Genomic DNA, 22,324 nt, shown 5'->3' on the forward strand with positions numbered 1-22,324 from the left:
TCAGGTAAACAACGTCTATGACTGAATAGTTTGTGTTCTTGTGAAACAACGTCTATGACTGAATAGTTCTTGTTCAGGTAAACAACGTCTATGACTGAATAGTTCTTGTTCAGGTAAACAACGTCTATGACTGAATAGTTTGTGTTCAGGTGAAACAAGTTCTATGACTGAATGGTTCGTGTTCAGATAAATAACGTCGATGACTGAATAGTTTGTGTTCAGGTGAATAACATCTGACTGAATAGTTCGTGTTCAGGTGAATAACGTCTGACTGAATAGTTCGTGTTCAGGTGAATAACGTCTGACTGAATAGTTCGTGTTCAGGTAAATAACGTCTATGACTGAATAGTTTGTGTTCAGGTGAAACAAGTTCTATGACTGAATGGTTCGTGTTCAGATAAATAACATCCATGACTGAATAGTTCGTGTTCAGATAAATAACGTCTTTGACTGAATAGTTCGTGTTCAGGTGAATAACGTCTGACTGAATAGTTCGTGTTCAGATAAATAAGTTCTATGACTGAATAGTTCGTGTTCAGATAAATAACGTCTTTGACTGAATAGTTCGTGTTCAGGTGAATAACGTCTATGACTGAATAATTTGTGTTCAGGTGAAACAACGTCTATGACTGAATAGTTTGTGTTCAGGTGAAACAACGTCTATGACTGAATAGTTTGTGTTCAGGTGAAACAACGTCTATGACTGAATAGTTTGTGTTCAGGTTAAACAACGTCTATGACTGAATAGTTTGTGTTCAGGTTAAACAATGTCTATGACTGAATAGTTTGTGCTGAGCAGAAAGCTGCAATAAGGGTTCTGTTAAAGACAGAGTTATATCTCATAGAATATGGCTCTTTTTCTTACAGTGTCGTACCTGATCTTGTGTTCATTGATGAATTCCGAAGTGTAAAGACGTGTTGCATGTAAACATGTTTAACACTGTGAAGAAACAGGTTAAACCAGTCTTAACTATATATTTTTAAGCAGCACAAATGTCCAAATACATTTTGGAGCAACTGATTCCTAAATGCATTTCTTTGGCAACACCTATATATATATATATATATATAGATATAGATTGCCTGTTGTAGAAAACAGGCACGACTTATATATATATACACACACACACACACATTTATATATATTCCCTTTATAATGACACTGGACTGCTTAATGATCTAACCTCTTTAAAGAATAGACTTCTACCTGCCACCCGCTCATGTCCTTGGTTCACCCCTGAACTAAGAATCCTGAAGGCCATCCTAACCTTTCATAGGTTAGGATTTAAAGAATTTAAAGGTGAGTGGTGATTAAGGGATGTGTGTTCAGTCTACATATGCCCGTTCAGGAATCTGGATGCCTTGGGAAAGATGATGTTGCACAGTCTGGTGGTGGTGGAACAGACACTTCAGCACATTCTGCCAGGTTACAGGAAGGTGAAGAGCAGGATAGTCCATGAGAGGGGTCATCCACAATGCTGGTGGTCTGACAGCTCTTGTGGTAGGACGTGTCGATGGTGTTTAAAGACGCCCAGATGATCTTCTCACCTGTCCTCACAATGCACTATAGGGTCCTACAGTCCGAGATGCAGTTCTCTTACCAGACAGTGAGACAGGACAACCTCTACTATCCTGTAGAATGTAATGAGGATTGAAGGGAGGAGGTTTGCTCTCTTGTGAGTCCTCCTGAAGTCAACATTCATCTTCTTTATCTTATCTCAATATTAAGAGGTAGATTGTTGTTTCTGCGCCAGTCTCCAAGCCACTCTGCCTATTCCCTGTATGCTGACTCATCATTGTTACAGTGGTAGGAATATAATCAGCAGCAAACTTAAGGATGTGATTTTATCAATGCTTTGTAGCACGGCCTTGATACAGCAGCGTGAACAGCCCTAGGGAAGGCTGGAGGTAATATTGCCAAACCTGAAAGACTGAAGTCTCCTAGTCAGGAAGTCCAGGATCCCGTTGTAGAGGAAGGTGTTCAGGCCCAGCAAGCTCAGCTTTCAGATAATTTGCTGTGGTATGATTGTGCTGAATGCTGAACCAAAGTCTATAAATAGCATTCTTACATTATTGTCTTTTCTGTCCAGGCAGGTCAGTGAGAAGTGAATGGCAGCCCCTGTACACCAATTAGGGCGATATGCAAACTGGAATGGATCCACCAAGGATCCTTTCACTTCAGAAATCATCAGCATATATAATCTGTCCAGGGCTGGCTAAACTTTTGCATGCAACTGTATTATGGGCAGTGTGCAAACCTGTGTGATAGTTAGCCTTTCTGAATCTCTGCAATGTTTCTCTCTTTAGCATGAGAGCTCAGAGCATGAAATCTATGCTCCAATATCTCTGAAGGCTCAGTCAACAGGCCGACGTTTCTCTGAGCCAGTACGAGTACCAGGAGTGCCTGAGGTTTTTGACAGGGAGTATGTTCTGGAGAAGATAAAAGGTAAGAGTCTGCACTTTTTTAAGCATGTCCTGTATATGGTTTTTTTATGGTTAAACTATCATTATAATTCCTTCAGATGGTGAGAAAATCCCCAACTGCACTGAGGAGAACCTTAGAGAGGCATCACTTCAAAGAGCAACTGATATTGAGAAGATTTTGCTGAGTCTGCCACCATCAACTAATACTTTTCCACTTTGGGTTTCATATGATGCTACCCAACCTAGTTCCACGTATGAATGTTTATTAATTTTTATTAAAAATGTTCTAAATATTAAATGACCTTATGAACATATGCAGAAATGGTAGAATTAATACATATGTTCTTTAGTTTTAGAATATATCCACAGAAAACATATGCCCAGATGAATGAAGAACTTGCAGTGTACCCCCACATAAGTGTAACTCCACCATTACAACTACGAGGTCTGGGTGTTGAGGGGCCACTGCTGGTGTACCTCAGTGAAGGTAAGGGGTCCTTTACTGAACCTCATTTTTATTTTTGTCAAATAAATAAGTATAGTGGATAATATATGTATATTTTATGCATAGCTAAATGGATGTAATAAATTTGATCACAATTAAGTATGAAATCAAACAGCTGTAAAAAATGCTAAAGAAGGATTGTATTAGTTTCAGAGAAATCAAAAAGGATAATGAGTAAAATAAAATATAACACACCTTTGTTGTGACAGACACATTTTGATTCTGGACCTTTGTTAGGGAATATTTCATGGTTGCTTACTCAGATAGCAATCAATAATTCAGGGTGTCCAGTCTTATCAGAAAGGGCCATTGTGGCTGCAGGTTTTCATTCCAAGAAACAAGAAGCACACATGATCAGTTGTTTGTAGTCTGAGACCAGCTGATAGAACAAGTGCAATCGGGTGTGTTCCTGCTTGTTTGGAATGAAACCTGCAGCCATGTTGGCCTTTTGATGTTAAGTTTGCACACCCCTGCCAGTAATGGACCAATATTAAATCAACAGTAATGCATTGAATCAGCGTTCCAAGTTGATGTTGATCCTTAAATCACGTTTGTATTTAATACTGAAACCACATTAAAAGTTCATCAAAAACTTAACAGTACACCAATGCCACATCAATCTTTTAAATATCTTTTCTGCAGTAAAACAAATCATGCTGCTTTGCCTATAAAATGTGTCATATTGTGTAAAGCCAACTAAAACAAAAACATACTAAACAAAAATGTATACTCCTTGACCTATACATAACACTTTTAAAATACTTTTAAATAAAACCCCAATGGAATGTTATATAAAGTATGCAAAATGCGATACAAAATGAAAGTGGTGATTAGTAAATTTGGTTTTGACCTTCTTTATTTTGAATATGGTGCAATAACACAGTATTTGATGTTTTCTGTTATGAACTTAATATTTTTTTTTTTTTTTGCAAATATACACTCATTCCAAATATCATGCATGCAGCATGTTCCAAAAATGCCGGGACAGGAGTATGTTTACCACTGTTTTACATCACTTTTCCTTTTGACAGCACTTAAGGGTGCAGGAACTCAGCTAAACAAGCTGGGGCTAGACCATTTAGAGTTTTGTAAGTTAGCAGGAGTTTAAACTGGTTATGAAGTCAGACAGGTAACCAGTGTAACTGCCATAGAATGGGATTGATATGAGCTGATTTTTAAGGTGAGAGAGAATTCTAGCAGCTGATTTTTGTAAATACTGAAGATGGCAGATAGTTTTGTAAGGAACACCAATGAGAAGGGAGCTGCAGTATTCTAAGCAGGGTGATATGAAGGCATGGACCAGAGATTGTGTCTTTCACAGGAGAGCAGGGGGCGAAGGCGAGCAATTTTGCGGAGATGGAAAAAAGCTGTTTCGGCTAAAGTCTTAATATAAGGTTCAAACGAAAGGTCAGGATAAAAATGTACACCTAGGTTACAGACTATAGCTGAAGGTCTAATGGTCACCCCATCCAAATTAAGTGTGAAGTTGCAATAACAGACTCAGGGCCAATGAGCAGAATTTCAGTTTTATCAGTGTTTAGTTTTATAGAGTTACTCTGCATGCATTGTTTGAGGTCTCGAATGCAAGATATTAGGGTGGGGTGAGGCAGGCTAATGGTGTTGGTGTAGATGTAGATCTGTATATCATCAGCATAACAATGGAAACGAAGACCATGACAGGAGATGATCTGACCAAGGGGTAAAATATAGATAGGGGTGAGGACTGAACCCTGGGGGACACCTTGTGTAACAGCACTGATAGCAGAGTTATGCTTACCAAGGGCAACAAAGTGGAGTTTATTAGTGAGATAGGATCTGAACCAGGTGAAGGCAGAGTCAGTAATGCCAATAGCTGAAAGGTGAGAGATGAGTATGTAATGATTAACAATGTCAAATGTAGCAGTTAAATCTAAGAGGAGCAGAATATTGATAGCAGCATCACAGCATATATTGTGGCTCATTTTCTAACATATATCTGGGGGCTGTTTCATGAATTTTGCTGCTTGAAAACATACAAAGATTTCCTTGATTTATTATTAGCACACAGTTCAGAAGCCAGCATCCATGATGATATAGGGGTGCAAAAGTGCACATGATATGGTTGACTTGTACATCTGTGAAGCCACCATTAATACTGAATGATATGTACAGGAAAAATCAATCTTTTTTTCCAATTTATTTCCAATTTTGTAATTTTGGTCTTTCCAGCATCAATTAGAACTCTTTTTTGGCCCATCTTAATTGTAGTAAACACTTATAAGATAACATTACACATTGTAAGAATATAATGACTCTTGATTGTCTCCTTGGTCAAAATACATTAGACAATATAAGAACTTAGAAAGTCATTAATACAAGAAGTCAGTATTTGCTTATACCACATAAACGGTACCTGAAATATGGTATTTAATCTAATTTAATAAATTCAGGGATATTTTTTTTCTTTAGACTGTTTGCAGTGTATGGTTTTACATAGCAGTGTTCAATTCATTATAAATACATTACATTGTAAGATATTATGTAATAGTGCCCTACTACACTGTAAAATGTGTTTACCTAAGTCATTTTGGTAACAGGCAATAGAATTAGTTTTACTCAATAAACTACTTTAATTTAAAAAATATTAATTTAAAGTAATTATTTAGGTTACAACATAATTACTTGACTTGTTACCACTATTTGTTTAGGTTACCACTAATTACTTGTTAATAAAGTAATTTTTTAGGTTTAACTGAAAAACTGTTTTTTTTTTTACACAAAAATTGTCCCATATATGTAAAACAATTACCTAAAAAAAATATAAACTACCTAGAATCCTCAAATTGAGAACTGAAATATGATCTCCAGTAAAAGGCAAGTGATGAAGTGATTAATTTTTATGAAACATATTTGTTAATCATTTCCTCCTATATTGGTTAGTCATTAATCTGCTTAAAATTATTTCTTTTTATTTTATATTAACAAATATATATTGCTTTTCACTCTTACAGACAATCTCGGCATGTACATCGGTAAAGACAAAGCTACCCCTCAAAACATTAAGGTGTTTGATTGTCTTGCTGGGAAAGAGGTCGTTGTCAATGTTGATGAGTTGGCTAATAAGTAAGTATTCCCTGACCTCTATTCTCATTATTATAATCTGCTTTAGTTATATTGACTTGCCTAAAGTGAAAATTTCTAATAATTGCAGATGGTAACTTTTTCTTCTATATTATATAGAAGTTAATTATATAGAGTCTGAGTGGAATTAACCTAAAACCTTTTGGGAATTTGTAGCAGGGTGACAAAGAAGTAAAGGAAAAGCAGATGGGTGGGAACACTCATACAGCTGAGACAGCACAGATGTTGTAGACCTTTACCATTTTTATTCCTCTTCAGTTTGTAATCTCTACATTAGAAAATGGAAAAACTACTTCTGCTAAACAAAACCAACAAGATTTTTTAAATGTCATCTACCCTCTGCTTTATGGAGACCTAACTTTTGACATGGGCTTTAGACCCCAGACAGCGCACTGAACCTACCCGACAGATAGAGGCACAGACTTCACTGGCAAACCCAGGGGAAAGAAATCTGCTTCTGTATCAACAGTCGCTGGTATAAAGATGCCACAGTACTTCAAAAAAAAATCATGCAATGCTTAGAGTCACTTTTCATCAACTGCAGAACATTCTACTCTCCACCTACTTTCTTTAATTTATGATCAAGAGAGCTCAGCAGAGAATGTTCTTCCTGAGACAGTTCTACAAACTCATGACTAGGAGCAGCCTATAAACACTTCACTGTGAAGGCCCAAAACACAGGCTGCTTATTCAAAGATGTATGTAGATAGGTGCCTTTAAAAGTATAGGAATGAAATCTGCACATATTGACAACATCTGACACACTACTATCATAACGTCTAAAAATTTAAGATGCAAAAGAGATTTATTTTTGAAGCGTTAACATGGAGTGCCAATCCTGGGTCCCAAAAGAACCCATCATTGGATGAGAAGCCCAAGTATGAATGACTTATTTTAGTTTAATCAGAAAGCACTGTTTCAGTTTATTGTGTAGAATCATTTAGAATAAATGTTAATGGATAATGTTTGTGTATTTTTCTTTTTCATTGCAAGGACACAAAAAACAAGTAGAGAGAAACTAAGATATCAATAAATAGTCCAGACTTAATCATGAGTTTGTATTATAATTGGTGGTCAAAATGCTCACTTTATTGGGTGGGACACAAAATAGATGAATTAACAGAAAATGAATGGGACTACCACATAAGTATTAGTTCTCATGCTACTTCTTTATATGTGTAGACCCACTTTAGTTCATCATCAGTGTAATAAGCAGCAGTTGGTGAACAATGAATGAATAAATGAGCTATGAACTAAACTCAGGTAACAACTTAATCAGTACTTAGTAATTAACTAATGTTTAATAAGCATTTAATTCATATACAAACAATGAGTATTTAACTGCTTTAACTGCTTATTAGCATAATTATCAATTATCTCTTAAGAGTTACCAATTTTTCCATCTTATCACTGTACAGTTGAGCAGGATGAATGTAGACAAAATCAAATACAATATTTAGAATTAGTTGATAATACATTCTAAAAAGATATGAATACATACACAAAAAGGAAGCACACTGTTCCATTTTGTAAGCACATGTAATCTTACTTTCATTTTGTTCACACAGCAATGACAGAACACACCACAAAATAATCTGTTACCATAGTTATACTGTATAACCACATACAAATAATCATTTCATGTCTAACATAGCTTTATTACAGCTGTTATTGCCAGAGATGGGGGCTCAAGTATTTCCAGAATTGCTGATCTCTAGGAATTTTTATCCTTAACAGTCTCAAGTGTTTTGCAAAAAGCAAAAAAAAAAAATAAATAAATAAATAAAAATAAAGCATCCAGTAAGCAGTTCAGTGGGCAGTATAGAACTATTTGACAAGTTGAGCTGTGTTTAGGCCTTGTTAGCTTGTGGTGTCCCAGCAAATTTCCCCATCTTCTCAGAGAAGAAAAACTGTCTGTGATGATTTAAGCAAATAGTTAGCACTAGATTTGCATTAGAATTTTAACAGATTGGACGAAATCAAAATAATAAGTTGTCTGATGGCTGGAGGGCTGTGGTGTAAAACATGGTTAACACTCATGGTCTCTTGAAAGTCATATCAGATGTTTAAAAATCAACTTAAACATGATTTTTAAACACCTTGTCCTTAAAGCGTGAGGACGAGGAACGTTTATTTTTTCTTGGACACAAAAGTAGTAAGAAAGATAGAAGCAAACCTGCTGGTCTGTTGTTGAAACAAAAGGCAGTGGAGAGAGCAACTGGTCAAGTTCTTAAGAGCAATCTAAGTCGGAGCCAGTAAGTTGGTTTGTGAACAGAGTGTAAAGGCTGAGAAGAATTTCACTGTCTGGACAGCAGACTGGCAATTCCATACAGCACCTACCATCATAATCTGAGATTGTGACAACAGTGGGGGATTGATATTACTGTTTTATTTTTGTTTCTGTGAAAGGAAATTTGTCTTAACATTCCATGGGAAGTTTGAATATGAATTAAAAAGCACATAGTGAAAGTCAAGCAAGCAGTAATTGATAGATACAAATGATAAGTAAATAGTTAAGTTGGAACAGTCTAGCCTCTGCTTTTGATGGCAGAAGCTGATGCCTAATCACCATGGTTGTCTGTAGCAGCACTCTTAATTCATTGACTTTAAATGAATATATGTAACCCATTTCACAAAATAATAATTATCATTCATAATTCTGATTGCTCTCTTTGTATTTCCTAGGCTGAGAGATATAACAGCTGACCTCACTTTCAGAGTGACCAAAACACCAAAAGAAGCAATAGTGGTATGTTACCTAAACCTCTGGAATGATTAATCTTTACAGTATGCATTTTTCAACAATGACTACTCTGTGTTTTTTTGTGTCTTTACTGCAAGAATAGTTGCTATTGCATGCCATTCTCGCAACTTCAAAATCAGCGGAAAATCTGGGTGCAGAAGTAAACAAAGATGTTGGCACACGCAGTTAGTTCTGCATTTACCATGTTACCATTGCCGGCATGGGCAGATAAGATAAGATAATCCTTTATTAGTCCCACAGCAGGGAAATTCTCAGTGTTACAGCAGCAAAGAAGACCAAGGCACTCAAGAAAAGAGGTAACAAAAAGAGAATGAACAAGCAAGTAATTAACCTTGATAAACCTTACAGTTTCTTACTTATTACTACATAGACAATAATATATACATACATAGATACATACATACATATATACACACACACACATTTTATATATATATATATATCCATAGGGTTTAATATGATGTCGGCCCACCCTTTGCAGCTATAACAGCTTCAACTCTTCTGGGAAAGCTTTCCACAAGGTTTAGGAGTGTTTATGGGAATTTTTGACCATTCTTCCAGAAGCGCATTTGTGAGGTCAGACACTGATGTTGGACGAGAAGGCCATTGCGCTTGGTGATGTAAGGCATGGATGCAGCTGCTCAGCCATGGAAACCCATTCCATGAAGCTCTCTACGCTGTTCTTGAGCTGATCTGAAGGCCACATGAAGTTTGGAGGTCTGTGGCGAATGACACTGCAGAAAGTTGGTGACCTCTGCGCACTATGCCCCTCAGCATCCGCTGACCCCGCTCTGTCATTTTACGTGGCCGACCACTTCATGGCTGAGTTGCTGTCGTTCCCAGTCGCTTCCACTTTGTTATAATACCACTGACAGTTGACTGTGGAATATTTAGTAGTGAGGAAATTTCACGACTGGACTTGTTGCACAGGTGGCATCCTATCACGGTACCACGCTGGAGTTCACTGAGCTCCTGAGAGTGACCCATTCTTTCACTAATGTCTGTAGAAGCACAACGTGGCCAGGACATCTGGCTAGGGCTTGTCTATTGGGGGTGAAGTCAGCAGGAAAGAATGGTGACCTAGCCGAAAAGAACTGCATAGGCTGCGAACAAACAGTGACTGTGGTGGGGAGAATGTCCATATAAAACTTCTGACACATTACCATTGACATTGAAGGAGTCCCATACATTGTTCTGGTGGACAAGGAGTCGACAGTCACAGTGGCCCAGCCAGAAGTGGTATCTGTTTGGTTTAAGCTGGAAGACATGACAGTTCATCTCCGCATTGTGAGTGGTGGGCTAGCACCACAAGGGTGTGTGAAGGGGTGGGGGGTGGGGGTATTTGATGCAGACAGTCAGGGGCAAGAAAATGCACCATTTAGTCTGGACAGGTGAAGTCCAACATATGTGCATTCTACACCTAGACATTTTGAAACAACGGGTGGACCTAGAATGTGCCATACTGTGTTTCAAGCTGGCCAAGCAATGTCAATAAAGTCTTTGATGTCATGTTGACAAACTTTTCTTACAGCTGATCTCATTGTGCTTTCTTGTAGGTGCTCTTTGATTCAAGTTCCTCGATGAGTGAGGAATGTTTCGACGCACAGTGCCAGATGAAACGAATTGATGCTATTAAACAAATGTTTGACAGCTTCTCAAACCGATGCATGAGTTATAATTTTGACCACGTGATCTGTCTGGTCAAATTTGACTCTAAAGTAAAAACTCTTCATATCTTCACAGAAAATATGGAAACCTTTAAGGTAATTTAGGGCTGTAATGTAATATAATATACAAACACTATTCCAAAAAAGTTGTCTTTTGACCAGGAGTGGAAAGAATACAGAAAATCCCTTCTTAAATATAATGATTGGGGTTTATAGTAGGGGTCAGTACACAGGCAGACAGCAATATTGAAGGCAAATGCATAACAGCAATACAAGAAAAAAACAAAGGGAAACAACACAATGACCAGGCTTAGATCTAGGTGTGATTGGTTGTAAGTGGGTGGAGCTGGAGCTGGAGTGAACTAATACAAAATGGGAAAGGCAATATGCTGAATGTCTAGAGTGGGAGGACCAGGGTGGGGTCTTGCACCAACAATGCAGAAATGGACAGGTCCAAATGGAGCCTAAAAGGGAGTCTATGGGAGGAACAAGGGATGAAAAAAACGACACATAGAACAGTGCGGTTCAGTATGTCTGTGGATTAGAGCTTGGGGACCTGCCATGAGTGAGTACATGTAGTTTGGTGGCTATTGTGAAGAAGAAAGATGAGGGCTTTATTGGGGCCGAAAATGAATTGGCCTCTAAGGGATGAACGAGGGATGAAAAACAACAAATAGAGGAGTGTGGGTCAGTATGGTTGTGGATTAGAGTTTAGGGAACTGCCCTGAATGAGGACATGTACTTTGGTGGCTGTCGAGAAAAAGACAGATTGGGGCTTTGTTACGAAAGAAAATGAATGGGACTTTATGGGAGGGATGAAATAAAATGACAAATGGATGAGTGCGGGTCAGAACAACAGTGAATTCGTGCTTGGGGGCCTGCTCTGAGATAGTGTATGCGAAATGGTGTCTTACGGTCAAGCAGAAGTACAGTAGATTGTCACGCAATTTTTCGCCCCATTCATTCTCTATGCAAACAAATTCCACAGAATTCCATTGCTACACGGAATCCGTGCATCCCATCAAAAAGCTGTATACAAGCATGCATCACACAATGAGACCGGACAATCTGGAATTGGCACGGTGTTGTTATCTCGAAACTGAAGGATGAGTTACGCAGCGAGAGAAGAAGAATAAAAGAGAAGAAGAAGAAGAATATAAAGCAGATAACAATATAGTTAAACTAAAGCAATGCGCAACCATAATTAATTCTACTTCAAAAGTACCATTACAGGGAAAAATGTACTCAGCTACAGTAACAATTAAAAATTACTTTCCACTCCTGCCTTATTTTGTATTTTGGTTTCAGAAGAACAGAAGGGTATGGTCTAACTCTTGTGGATGCCATGGATGTTAAGTGATGTATTTTGATTTTTCTTTGATCTTGGTTAGGTTTCAATTCCTGAAAAATGTTATGATTATCTGCCTTTTTAGGAATATGTTCATGGTCTTCAGGCATCTGGCAGGACTTTACTGTATGATGCCTTGAATCATGGAAGTGAAGAACTTGCTAAGGTCAAAGCAAGATTTCCAGACTGCAGATGCCGCATTCTGTGTTTGACTGATGGCAATGATATTGGGTAAGTTGTTTTTAGTAACCAATTCAAATCAAATCCCAAATGCTGCTTCAAGCATTCATTTACATTAAGTTTAACATCTCAACCTTAGACCAAGGTTTAGACCAATCAGTAGGATTGACTAGCATTGTCTGATATTGGGATCATGATAGCTACATATTATCAAGTTTGGTCAAATATCTTAACCTGTTATTTTTGGGGATCAAATGTTTGTTGTCTTTTATATAACAATTAGCAGAGTTATAGTCTGATACAATTGATTGTCTAAACCTGTGATGTTATTTATAAAAGAGCTACACCTGAATTAATGTAAATTAAATGTATACATGTTAAATTATCCTTTGCTTAACAAAAGTAAGAATCAGTAAAACTAAAGTGAGACCAACAAATTACAGGTCAAGCTGCACGCCAGTTGATGTTGCCAAAAAACTGATGACCTCAAACATCGTTGTTGATGCTGTGATTGTTGGTAAGGTGGACAACACAGTGTTGCATGGAATCAGCAATGTCACAGGTTTGTTTTCATGTCTTCTAATTCAGATTTTACAGTCGATAAAAGTTGTTTTTTTATGGCATATGAAGCCTGCTGCAAAATTGTCTTTATGTTTTAAGGAGGATGTTGTTTCAAGCCTGAGACAAGTAAAGCAGCTATGAAACTTTTTGAGATGGAAACAGTTTTGTCCATGGAACTGAGAAAGGAAAAACAAAAGTTTGATGTATCTTCCATTACTAACCAGGTATGAAATACAGTTAAACTAATGCAGTTCAGATAAATGTATGAAAAAAAAGTAAATAAATAAATAAATAAATAATAATTCTGGCATGTGCCAAAGTTTAGACACCTTTCCAGTTGTAGAGTGTCAGAACATAACTCCTTAGGCCTTAATTGACTTGTTAGAACTGGTTAGGCAGGTTATGAAATGTCATTATGAATTGTCAGCTGATTCCAGAGCGTAATAAATTCTCTGATTCTTCAAAACTTGTGCTCACACGCAACAGAACATGGTTACATCAAGCTGTGGCAAAGCATCAACAAGTAATCCAGTTCGAAAAACACCCAAACTCCACTCCCCTCTCCCAAATTTATACACATATCAATGCTATATTAATGTTAATATTATACACACATCAGCATTGTATTTTATTTTTTCTTTTATTATTTTTTATTATTTACTTTCAGTGTACCTAAAATATTTTTTCATTCTGTCCTCAGTTTAGCTGCTGGTAAACTGGAATATCTGGATTTTATAAAGAGACACAGAGAGGACAGAAAGTCAATAATGCTAATATTTTTGTAATTACTAGTAATAGGTATCAAAAATCCACCATAAACTTTTTCATGAAAGTCAAGCTGAAGCTGTTGGAATGGATCTCACAGTCCACTGACTGAACATCATTAAAATATGTGAGTAGATCTTAAACATGCTGTGCATGCAAGATGGCCAATGAATATTGCAGAACTAGAAGCATTCTGTGAGGAAGAGTGGGTGAAAATTTCTAAAAAAAAGAATAGAAAGGCTCCTGGCAGGTTACAAAAATTGTTTGTAAGCTATGACATCTGACAAAGGGGGTGCTACAAAGTACTGACTTAGTAGGATGTCCGAACATTTACCAAAACGTTTAACACAATTACAACCCCATTTCCAAAAGTTGGGACACTGTGAATAATGTAAATAAAAACAAAATGCAATGATGTTCAAATCATTTAAACCCTATACTTAATTGAAAATAGTACAAAGACAACAAATCAGATGTTGAAACTGAGAAATTTTATTGTTTTTTGAAAAATATTTGCCCATTTTGAATTTTATACCAGCAATACATTCCAATAAAGTTGGGACGGGAGCAACAAAAGGCTAGTAAAGTTGTGTAATGCTAAAAAAAAAAAACACCTGAAGGTTAATTGGCAACAGGTCAGTAACATGATTGGGTATAAAGATCATCTCAGAGAGGCGGAGTCTTTCAGAAGTAAAGATGAGGAGGGGTTCACCACTCTGTGAAAGACTGCACCATCAAATAGTGCAACAATTCAAGAATAACGTTTCTCAACATAAAACTTTTGCTTTCATCATCGGTACATAATATCATTAAAAGACTCTGATTAAATGATTAAAAGACATTTAGGGTGTTATGAAATGAAAAATACAACAAAGGAGACCCTGAACTGATGATCAGCTGAAATCCTGTATCAAACAAGAACAGGAAAACATTTCACTTTCTAAACTACAGCAGTGTCTCCTCAGTTCACAAACACTTACAGAGTGTTATTAAAAGAGGAGGTGATGAAACACAGTGGTAAACAGGCCCCCGTCCAAACTTTTTTGGAACGTGTTGCTGGCATCAAATTCAAAATGGGCACATATTTTTCAAAAAACAATAAAATTTCTCAGTTTCAACATTTGATATGTTGTCTTTGTAATATTTTCAATTAAATATTGGGTTTCAACGATTTGCACATCATTGAATTTTGTTTCAATTTGTTTTGCAGAGCGTCCCAACTTTTTTGAAAAGGAAGTTGTATTTTTCTTCAATATATAATCAGGTATAAAGTAACTGTACATTTATAAAGTAACAATTACATTTGCAGAAAATGTAATTTTTTAATAATGTGTTGGCAAAAGGGCATTGTTATAATTTTTAATTTTAACAGATAAAAGGGCAGGATCATCCAGCTGACAAAAAAAGAAACAATTCATGGCAAATTCATGTTTGAGTTTCATTATTAGTCTCTGTTCTGTAGAAGTCAGCAAATCAGGAGAAATCAGATTGATAGATCTCACCTAGTTTGTAGATATTGTGGTGTCAGCATGGAGTAAGAAGATGCAAGAAACATAGTGCTTCCAATGAGTCCTCTTTTATTGAACACGGCAGCAGTGAGAATCACCACCAGCACTACTGAACAGCCAGGATAGCGGGCAGGTCATCAACAGGCACACACTTCAACCTGATGGTAGGCATAGGCTCTTCACCAACTACCCCAGAGCCCAGCTCAGAATAACACATGCAACACATGTACACATCATCAAGCCAACAACAACTACTATTCACGAGTTGGGGTACTCATGGGTTGGAGGTTAGGGAACCAGCCTTGTGACCGGAAGGTCATCAGTTTGATCCTCTGGGCTGACAGTATGTGATTGAAGTGCCCTTGAGCAAAACCCCCAACTGCTCACCTGGCTCTGTGGATAGGGCTGCCCACCGCCCCAGGCAAGTGTGCTCACTGCCTCCTAGTGTATATATGGTGTTTCATTTAAATGCGGAGGTGAAATTTCCCCGTTGTGGGACTAATAACGGTCACTTAATCAAAAGCTTAAAATCTTTCTTACTGTGTGTCCAGCTTTTTCCCAGGGGGCTCCAGGCGTGGCCATGCTCTTGCTCGCCAGGAGCTAAAACCTGTGTGGATTGTAAAATTTTTTTTGTTGCATTTTCCTGAATGCGTTGTCCCTGTTCATGCCTCAGGAGTTGGCTGGTAAAATGAAGTTGATGTGTTTGTAATCCACTTGAGTAAAGCAGTCATCCACCATGAAACATGTGCAGTCCCAGCTATCAAAGGCTTCCTCCAAGTGTTTAGTCCACCGAAGCCATGATAAACTCAATATGTTAAAAAAAGTCGAATCAAGTGAGAAATTTTTCTGCAAACACAAACAAACAGCCAAATCAGGCAAATATCTGATATAATAGCATTTACAATAACCTACAACTTCATTAATGACAACAAAAACTTAAACAGAACAACACAAAGTCAAAATTCACACTGAGCTTAGAACACCAAGGCTCCTCTCCCTGTTACTTTAATAATTCTATATGTTCTTATTTTGATGCCATATATGTTGCAGCAGGTAAAAGCACATTAATGCCCCTAGTGGGCAGGGTTAATTTACTGATTGCGTTTTAATTTTTTTACAGGGTGGTCTGAAGAAGATCTTTCAGACTCATCCATATGATGAGAAACCACAGACAAAACTCCCCCCACAGATCAACAATAAAGTGACAGTCACTCAGAAGTAAGTAATTATATCATGCAGCTGAAAATTGAAATCTCAAAATGCATGTCTCAAGAGTTTTCAAAATATGGTAATTTAGTTGTTCTGTTATATTACAGGGTTCTAAATTAAAAGATCTTTGTTGGCCTTGGAAAAAATGCACACAGTGGGCTGGAATGATAACATTAGATTTACGTTTTAGATGTTTTTTTTAGTTTTACATAATAATTTTACAGTTAACCTCTACTGCCGCTTAAATATACAGGATGAAATCAGAGACACTGCATAGACCACAGACATTTTATCTATAATGCTACTTTGCTGTAACAACACTGGTTGACAGTTTGTAAGGATTCATTCATATATTTCCTGTCGGATTTGTGTGGAAATTATTATTATTTATAAAATGTGATGCACCAGTCCGGAATAAAATTGTCTCCAAATGAGGTACATTTGATGGTTAACCCTGAGGAGACAGTAAACAACAACAGAAATAGTATTAATTTTCTCAATACTTACTCAAATTTTGTGAAGAATTGATCTTAGCTATTAAACCTCTGTGACACATGGGTAAACATTTACGAACTGTAATAATAAAGCAATTAGTAAAAAAAGGGAATATATATATATTTATATATATATATATATATATATATATATATATATCAGCTGGGATAGGCTCCAGCACCCCACAGCGACCCAGAAGGATAAGCGGTTTAGATGATGTATACAGACAACAGCACTTAGAGTAAAATAAATGAACAGCAACAAGGTAATATAAGAAATGCAAGAGCTATACACTGAGAAGTCGTGGGATAGCAGTATGTAAATTGATTATGAAGTGGAGTTACCTCAGGGGATGGCTTGGTTATGCCCACTCTTGTTTAAGTTGTAAGGTGTTATTTTGTAAGTGAGGTTGAACACTGGCTAGCGTGCTCATGGCAAGGTGACGTAAATTATCGAAGGTCAAAAAAGGCATGGTAGTGGGTGCCAGATGGATGGGAAATTCCATTTCCGAAGTTTCCAGAGTGCAGTTGAAACTTTCCACCAACCCATCACTCTGGCGGGTGTGCGAGGTGGTGCGGGTCTTCTTGATACCAAGCAGTGCATAGGCCTCTGGCCATTTGATGAAATAATTCATGGCAGTCATCACAATTCTGTTTGCCCCAGCAGTGAATGAAACTAGCCCCAACTATGTTGACTCCAACCTGTTGCATGGGCTTGCACACTGGAAACTGCTGCAACTCGACTGCGGGGTCCTTTGCATACAATACACAGGTTGCACCTTCTGCTAAAATCTTCTATATCCCATCTCAGCTGTGCCAAGTAGATACTCTGTTGGAGGCTGCAAAGTGTTTTTGTGACTCTGCTGATCCATGCATGGCTTTTAAAACTTCTTCCTATAGCCCTCAAGGCAAAACTGTCTGCCATCTCCTCCCCAGTCACTGACACTGGTGTCAAACCTGGCCCACAGCCCTTTTGTGTGTGGAGATAGGGCCACTAATGGTTGTTGACTTCAGGAGAGCATAGAGTGACCACTCTCCGCTCACCATCAAAAACTCCCCTGTGGAGACTGTTGCAAGCACCAAGTTCCTTGGTGTTCACCTAGCGGAGGACCTCACCTGGACCCTGAACACCAGCTTCATAACCAAGAAAGTCCAGTAGCATCTCTATTCCTGCAGAAGTTAAGGAAAGCTTATCTCCCACCATCCTTACCACTTTCTACAGAGGCACTATAGAGAGCATCCTGAGCAGCTGCATTACTGCCTGGTTTGGGAATTGCACTGCTTCCGACTGCACTGTAGGTGCAGGTGCATGGCATGGAGGCCCAGCCAAATCCTGTACTGTGGAGTGGCATGCCAGACCAGAGGTAGATGTCTGTCCCAGTCATGCTGGTGCTGATTAGTGATGATGGTGACCTGGGTAGTAAATGTCTGATTGAAATAGACCTCAAGGCCATCACTCTGAGGTGGAAGGGTGGTAGTCCGAGTCTTGCAAATGCCCAGCCGGTTACACACCTCAGCTATGGCTGCCAATTTGAAGTTGTGCCCCTGATCACTATGGAGCTCCTCTGGCACTCAAAAATGGCAGAAGAATGTGTCAATTAGCTTCTCTGCCATTTTGTCCACACTCTTATCTGGGACCGCATACGTCTTAGGCCACCGAAGCGGAGGTACTGTAGTGGGTTGTGGGATGGCTGTGGTGGCCCCTCTTCACTATCCTCCTTCTGAGCATGGCAAAACTTCTCAGGGCTCACTGTGTTAACACTGGTGCCACAGTGAGCGATGGCAACAGTGCTCCTCTCTACTGTCTCCACATTGTCTTCCAGGCGCACACAGTATTGGCACTTCTCAGCTGCGCATGAGAAGTGGAACAGGCCATTGGTGTTACCATGCAGGCACCCAGGATGGTATAGACTTATGACCTGACCCCCAGGCTCTTTGAACATGAGCAAAGTCAATGAGTCATGATCAGTGTGCAAAATGAAGGGAACCCTGTATAGGTAGGAGTAAGCTGGTGCACATAAAGTGCTGGTAATATGAAGCCAGACTGAGAAAGCTTCACAACATGGGCCACTGCTGCGCCATGTCCACCTTTCTCGGGTCTGTTTCCACTCTTGCACTGCTTGCCATGTGATGCAGGAAGCTCACACTGCTGAAGGAGGCTGCATTTCTTAGGGTGCAGGTGGATGTTTGAGGACTTTATGGCCTTGAACTCCTGCTCCAAGTTTGTGAGTGCACTGTTGCGTTACTACTACACTGTTGCTACTGCATATCCAGTGCATTACCTGCTGTAGCCAAGTACCAGGTTTGAACACTGTTTGGAGTGAGTGTCACTTGCCAGAACCTGCTCCACAGGTCCAGCAAGCTGAACCACACAGAGCCTGTGAGGATCCAAAGTGTTTTCAATGCACAGGAGTGGATATGAATCAGGCTTAGAGACAGTGTTGAGCTGCATGTAGTCCATGCAGAAACGCTAGCTACCGTCTTTCTACTTGGCTTGAACAACCGGCCCAGCCCAGAGGCTACTCCATGGCTCAGTGACCCCTGTTGCTGCCATCTCCTGTATGTTCTGTTCTGCAGCTTTTTTCTTTGCCAGCAGAAGCCAGTGAGAAGAGAGCTGAATTGATGCAGCATTACCAGTGTTAATGCTGTGCTGCACTAAGTTGGTCCACATATAGTCCTCCTCCACAGCAGCAAAGGTGTCATGGTAATGGTGTAGGAGCTCCATCAAATCTATGAGAACCTAGAGTGCTTTCCTTCCAGTGACAGGAACAGCTAAATAATGGTGACATCCAGCCATAATGCTGGGTGACTATTTATAGATGCATTGAAATATGACTCCCAGGTCACCATTGTAGCGCGTTAGGCAGACATGTGGGTTCTCTCTTCTGTCGAACAGTGGGAACAGTGAACAGTGGGAAGGCCACCTCAAGCCTTACACTTTCTGTTCTGGGTGAAGTCCCTCACACAAATGCGACTACACACAAACACAATAAAAAATTAATAACACATAAAAACCCAACAAACAACAACAGCAACAATAATAACAACAAATAGGGGCCTGAGTATGCAGCGTGGCTTTGTATACCATGCTTCTAACGTCCCCTTCTGCAATGAGGAACAAGCAGCAGTTCCCATTATAAATAAAAAAGGTTTCAAACAGCTACAGTTATAATTAACATGTCTAGAAGAGGACACAGGTGTATTTTGCCCCCATCCCCACTCACACATAAACACAAAATGAGAAGGTAATTTGAAAGGCAAAACATTCTCCAAGGTTCATAGATTAAGGTGATAGTTATATATCAGCTGAACTGACGATGAAACTATATATGTAAGCACCAAAGACTTGGAGAGACCTTTGGATGGTGGAATAATCTCAGAGCCTTTCAATGTGTGCTCCTTATCTAGTATAATATGAAATTCAATGTGTGGAGGTGGTGGGGATCAAGCTCCATAATGTTTTTACTAATCTTTATCAAGGTGGCCAGTACTTATTAGGGCATTATAATTGGTGTTATTTATTATATGATTTCAAGTTTAGTTATTTTAATCTCTTCAAATACAGTGTACTGAAAAAGAAGATCATGGAATCCAAATCTGGTCGCTTTATGGAGAAAGACAAACGGATTTTGGAAGAGCTTAAGAGTCTTCATTGTGACCCCCATCCATACTGTAACGTTCTCCCTTCTGAGTCTGATATCAGTGAGTATTAATAAGTTTTATGGCTACTCGATGATGAGTTTAGTCAAAACCAAAAAAGATTCTCTATCTAAATGACGGAGCACTATTTTAAAGTCTACCTCTTAATGATTATCAAAGTATTAGCAAGGAATTAACACTCTGAGGTCGACAAACTCACCAGTGTGTGAAATTAAATGTTTTTCAGTGTTTCTAATATTATCTTGGTGAAGGACTGTGCAGAAATACAGTTCAAACATTTCCTGAAGTAAAGCTGTTTTCACAAGAGGTATTAAGAATTTCTAAAAAGCTTTAGTGCTGAATTATCTCTGCATATAGAGCTCCAGTTCAAAACAACTCATTATATAGATAGCTGAGATTGTTCTGTACATTTTGATATGTTATGTGGGTATCACGTTGTACGTAAGAGCCTATAAAGGTGAATTTAAAAAATATATATGCAAAAATCAAGAAGATGCTCTTAGACCTCAGAGGGTTAATAATGTTCCAGTAAACAGAACCTTAAAATGTGTAAGCAAGCATAGAAATGTGGTGTAAATGTGTTTATACAATGTGTTCATAAGTTCTGCTGTTAAGTGACCCTTATTAGTCCCACAACGGGGAAATTTCACCTCCACATTTGACCCATACATGCAAGAACTAAAACACTAGATAAAGATGTCAGACTGTCAGATAGATGTGTAAACTGCTCCTGGAGCATTCTTGTTCTGCATGTTCAGGTGTTTCACTGTCTCAAATAATCAGTGCCCAGTTTCCCAAATGATCTTAGAGTTAAGATCATCTTAACTGGTATGGAGAGTGTTCAGTTTGATGTTTGCTCTACCATTTAACAATCATTTGTGTGCTAAGAAGCTTTCAGGAAGCAAAGCTCAGCTCATTGACAAGCCCATCCTGAGGTGGGTGTGTTAGAATAGAAAAACTTTACAATGTGCAGGAAAGAGGATACTCCAAGACCCCCACTGGGAACCACTGGTATAAGGCAATGGTCATCCACTTACTTGTGCATCAAGTTTAGACTTCTTGGTAAAGGCTGAGATCTGTGGACAGGCTCCATGGTCTTCATGTAGTGGCTTGCTTAATGTGGTTTCTTCAAGATGTTAGCTTCTAATGTATTAGTTTCAATATTGTACATAACAAACCCTTAATTAATTCTGTCTGCATATTTTACTTGAACATTATTAATAATTATTTATTGTTTTTTGTCCCTTATTGTAAGTTGACTGCACATTCTTAAGAAGCACTTTATAAGTGCAAGAGTTTCCAAGAGTTTTTAATAAGTATTACTTATCCAGTATATACATTACATATGAATTAGATATATACTTCATATTTGATCTCATTTAGACAATTCAAACGTTCTTATATTTAAAAACACTGACCTGCCACTTCCTTGTTTCTACATTCATTGTCCACTTTATCAGCTCCACTGACCGTATAGTTTCACTGTAGTCCATCTGTTTCTCTGCATACTATATTATAATCATATAGCTTAGTAGAAACCTAAGCCATCCACATCATATGTAGATTTGGTTCAAGGAGAAGGTTAAACATGTTTACAGTTCATTAAACAATAACATGCAAATGATAAAATAGATTTAAAATATCTTTATTAATGAATATGCAAGATCATAACTAAAGTGAAACATATTCAGACTTAATTCTCAATACTGTTAGTAGATGTTTAATTTTTTAGTTTTTGTTCTGGAAATAGCTTCCAATGTCATATTTACATTAAAAAGATATTATATATCATATTCCTTTATTAAGATGTGATGCTTGCAACTGAAAGATTGCTGTTAATTAATATTTATACCACATTTCTAAACATGCTTACAAATGCTGTTTCTTTTTACTAGGTTATTATTAATTACTTGCTACATGCAAATCTTGCTTACTTGACTCTATCCATCTATCTGCTAATTTCGCTCACCATGCACAGGATACAAAAAATTGGGCTCTTTTCATGCAACTGTTGTATGGAATAAGATGAGATTAGAAGCTAACAATGAGTTGTTAATGTTCTGTTTATTGTAATGATTTAAAATGGATCAATATGATTTCTAACAGTTACCTTATACCT

At 38.1% G+C, this 22,324-nt stretch overlaps 1 protein-coding gene across 2 annotated transcripts in view; it reads left to right on the forward strand.

Moving 5' to 3' along the window:
* LOC118803045 overlaps positions 1 to 22,324 on the forward strand; it is a 64,397-nt gene that overhangs the window by 36,574 nt on the left and 5,499 nt on the right. For both annotated transcript variants that reach the window (XM_036563540.1, XM_036563541.1), the window contains exons 10-20: positions 2,308 to 2,446; positions 2,523 to 2,676; positions 2,775 to 2,911; positions 5,920 to 6,031; positions 8,735 to 8,798; positions 10,370 to 10,576; positions 11,914 to 12,059; positions 12,452 to 12,570; positions 12,669 to 12,793; positions 15,963 to 16,060; positions 20,111 to 20,247. In XM_036563540.1, coding sequence (XP_036419433.1) covers positions 2,308 to 2,446; positions 2,523 to 2,676; positions 2,775 to 2,911; positions 5,920 to 6,031; positions 8,735 to 8,798; positions 10,370 to 10,576; positions 11,914 to 12,059; positions 12,452 to 12,570; positions 12,669 to 12,793; positions 15,963 to 16,060; positions 20,111 to 20,247 — 1,438 coding nt within the window. The remainder of the gene's footprint in view (positions 1 to 2,307; positions 2,447 to 2,522; positions 2,677 to 2,774; positions 2,912 to 5,919; positions 6,032 to 8,734; positions 8,799 to 10,369; positions 10,577 to 11,913; positions 12,060 to 12,451; positions 12,571 to 12,668; positions 12,794 to 15,962; positions 16,061 to 20,110; positions 20,248 to 22,324) is intronic.

Source organism: Colossoma macropomum, unplaced genomic scaffold (assembly GCF_904425465.1).
Source record: "Colossoma macropomum unplaced genomic scaffold, Colossoma_macropomum, whole genome shotgun sequence".
Taxonomy (NCBI): domain Eukaryota; kingdom Metazoa; phylum Chordata; class Actinopteri; order Characiformes; family Serrasalmidae; genus Colossoma; species Colossoma macropomum.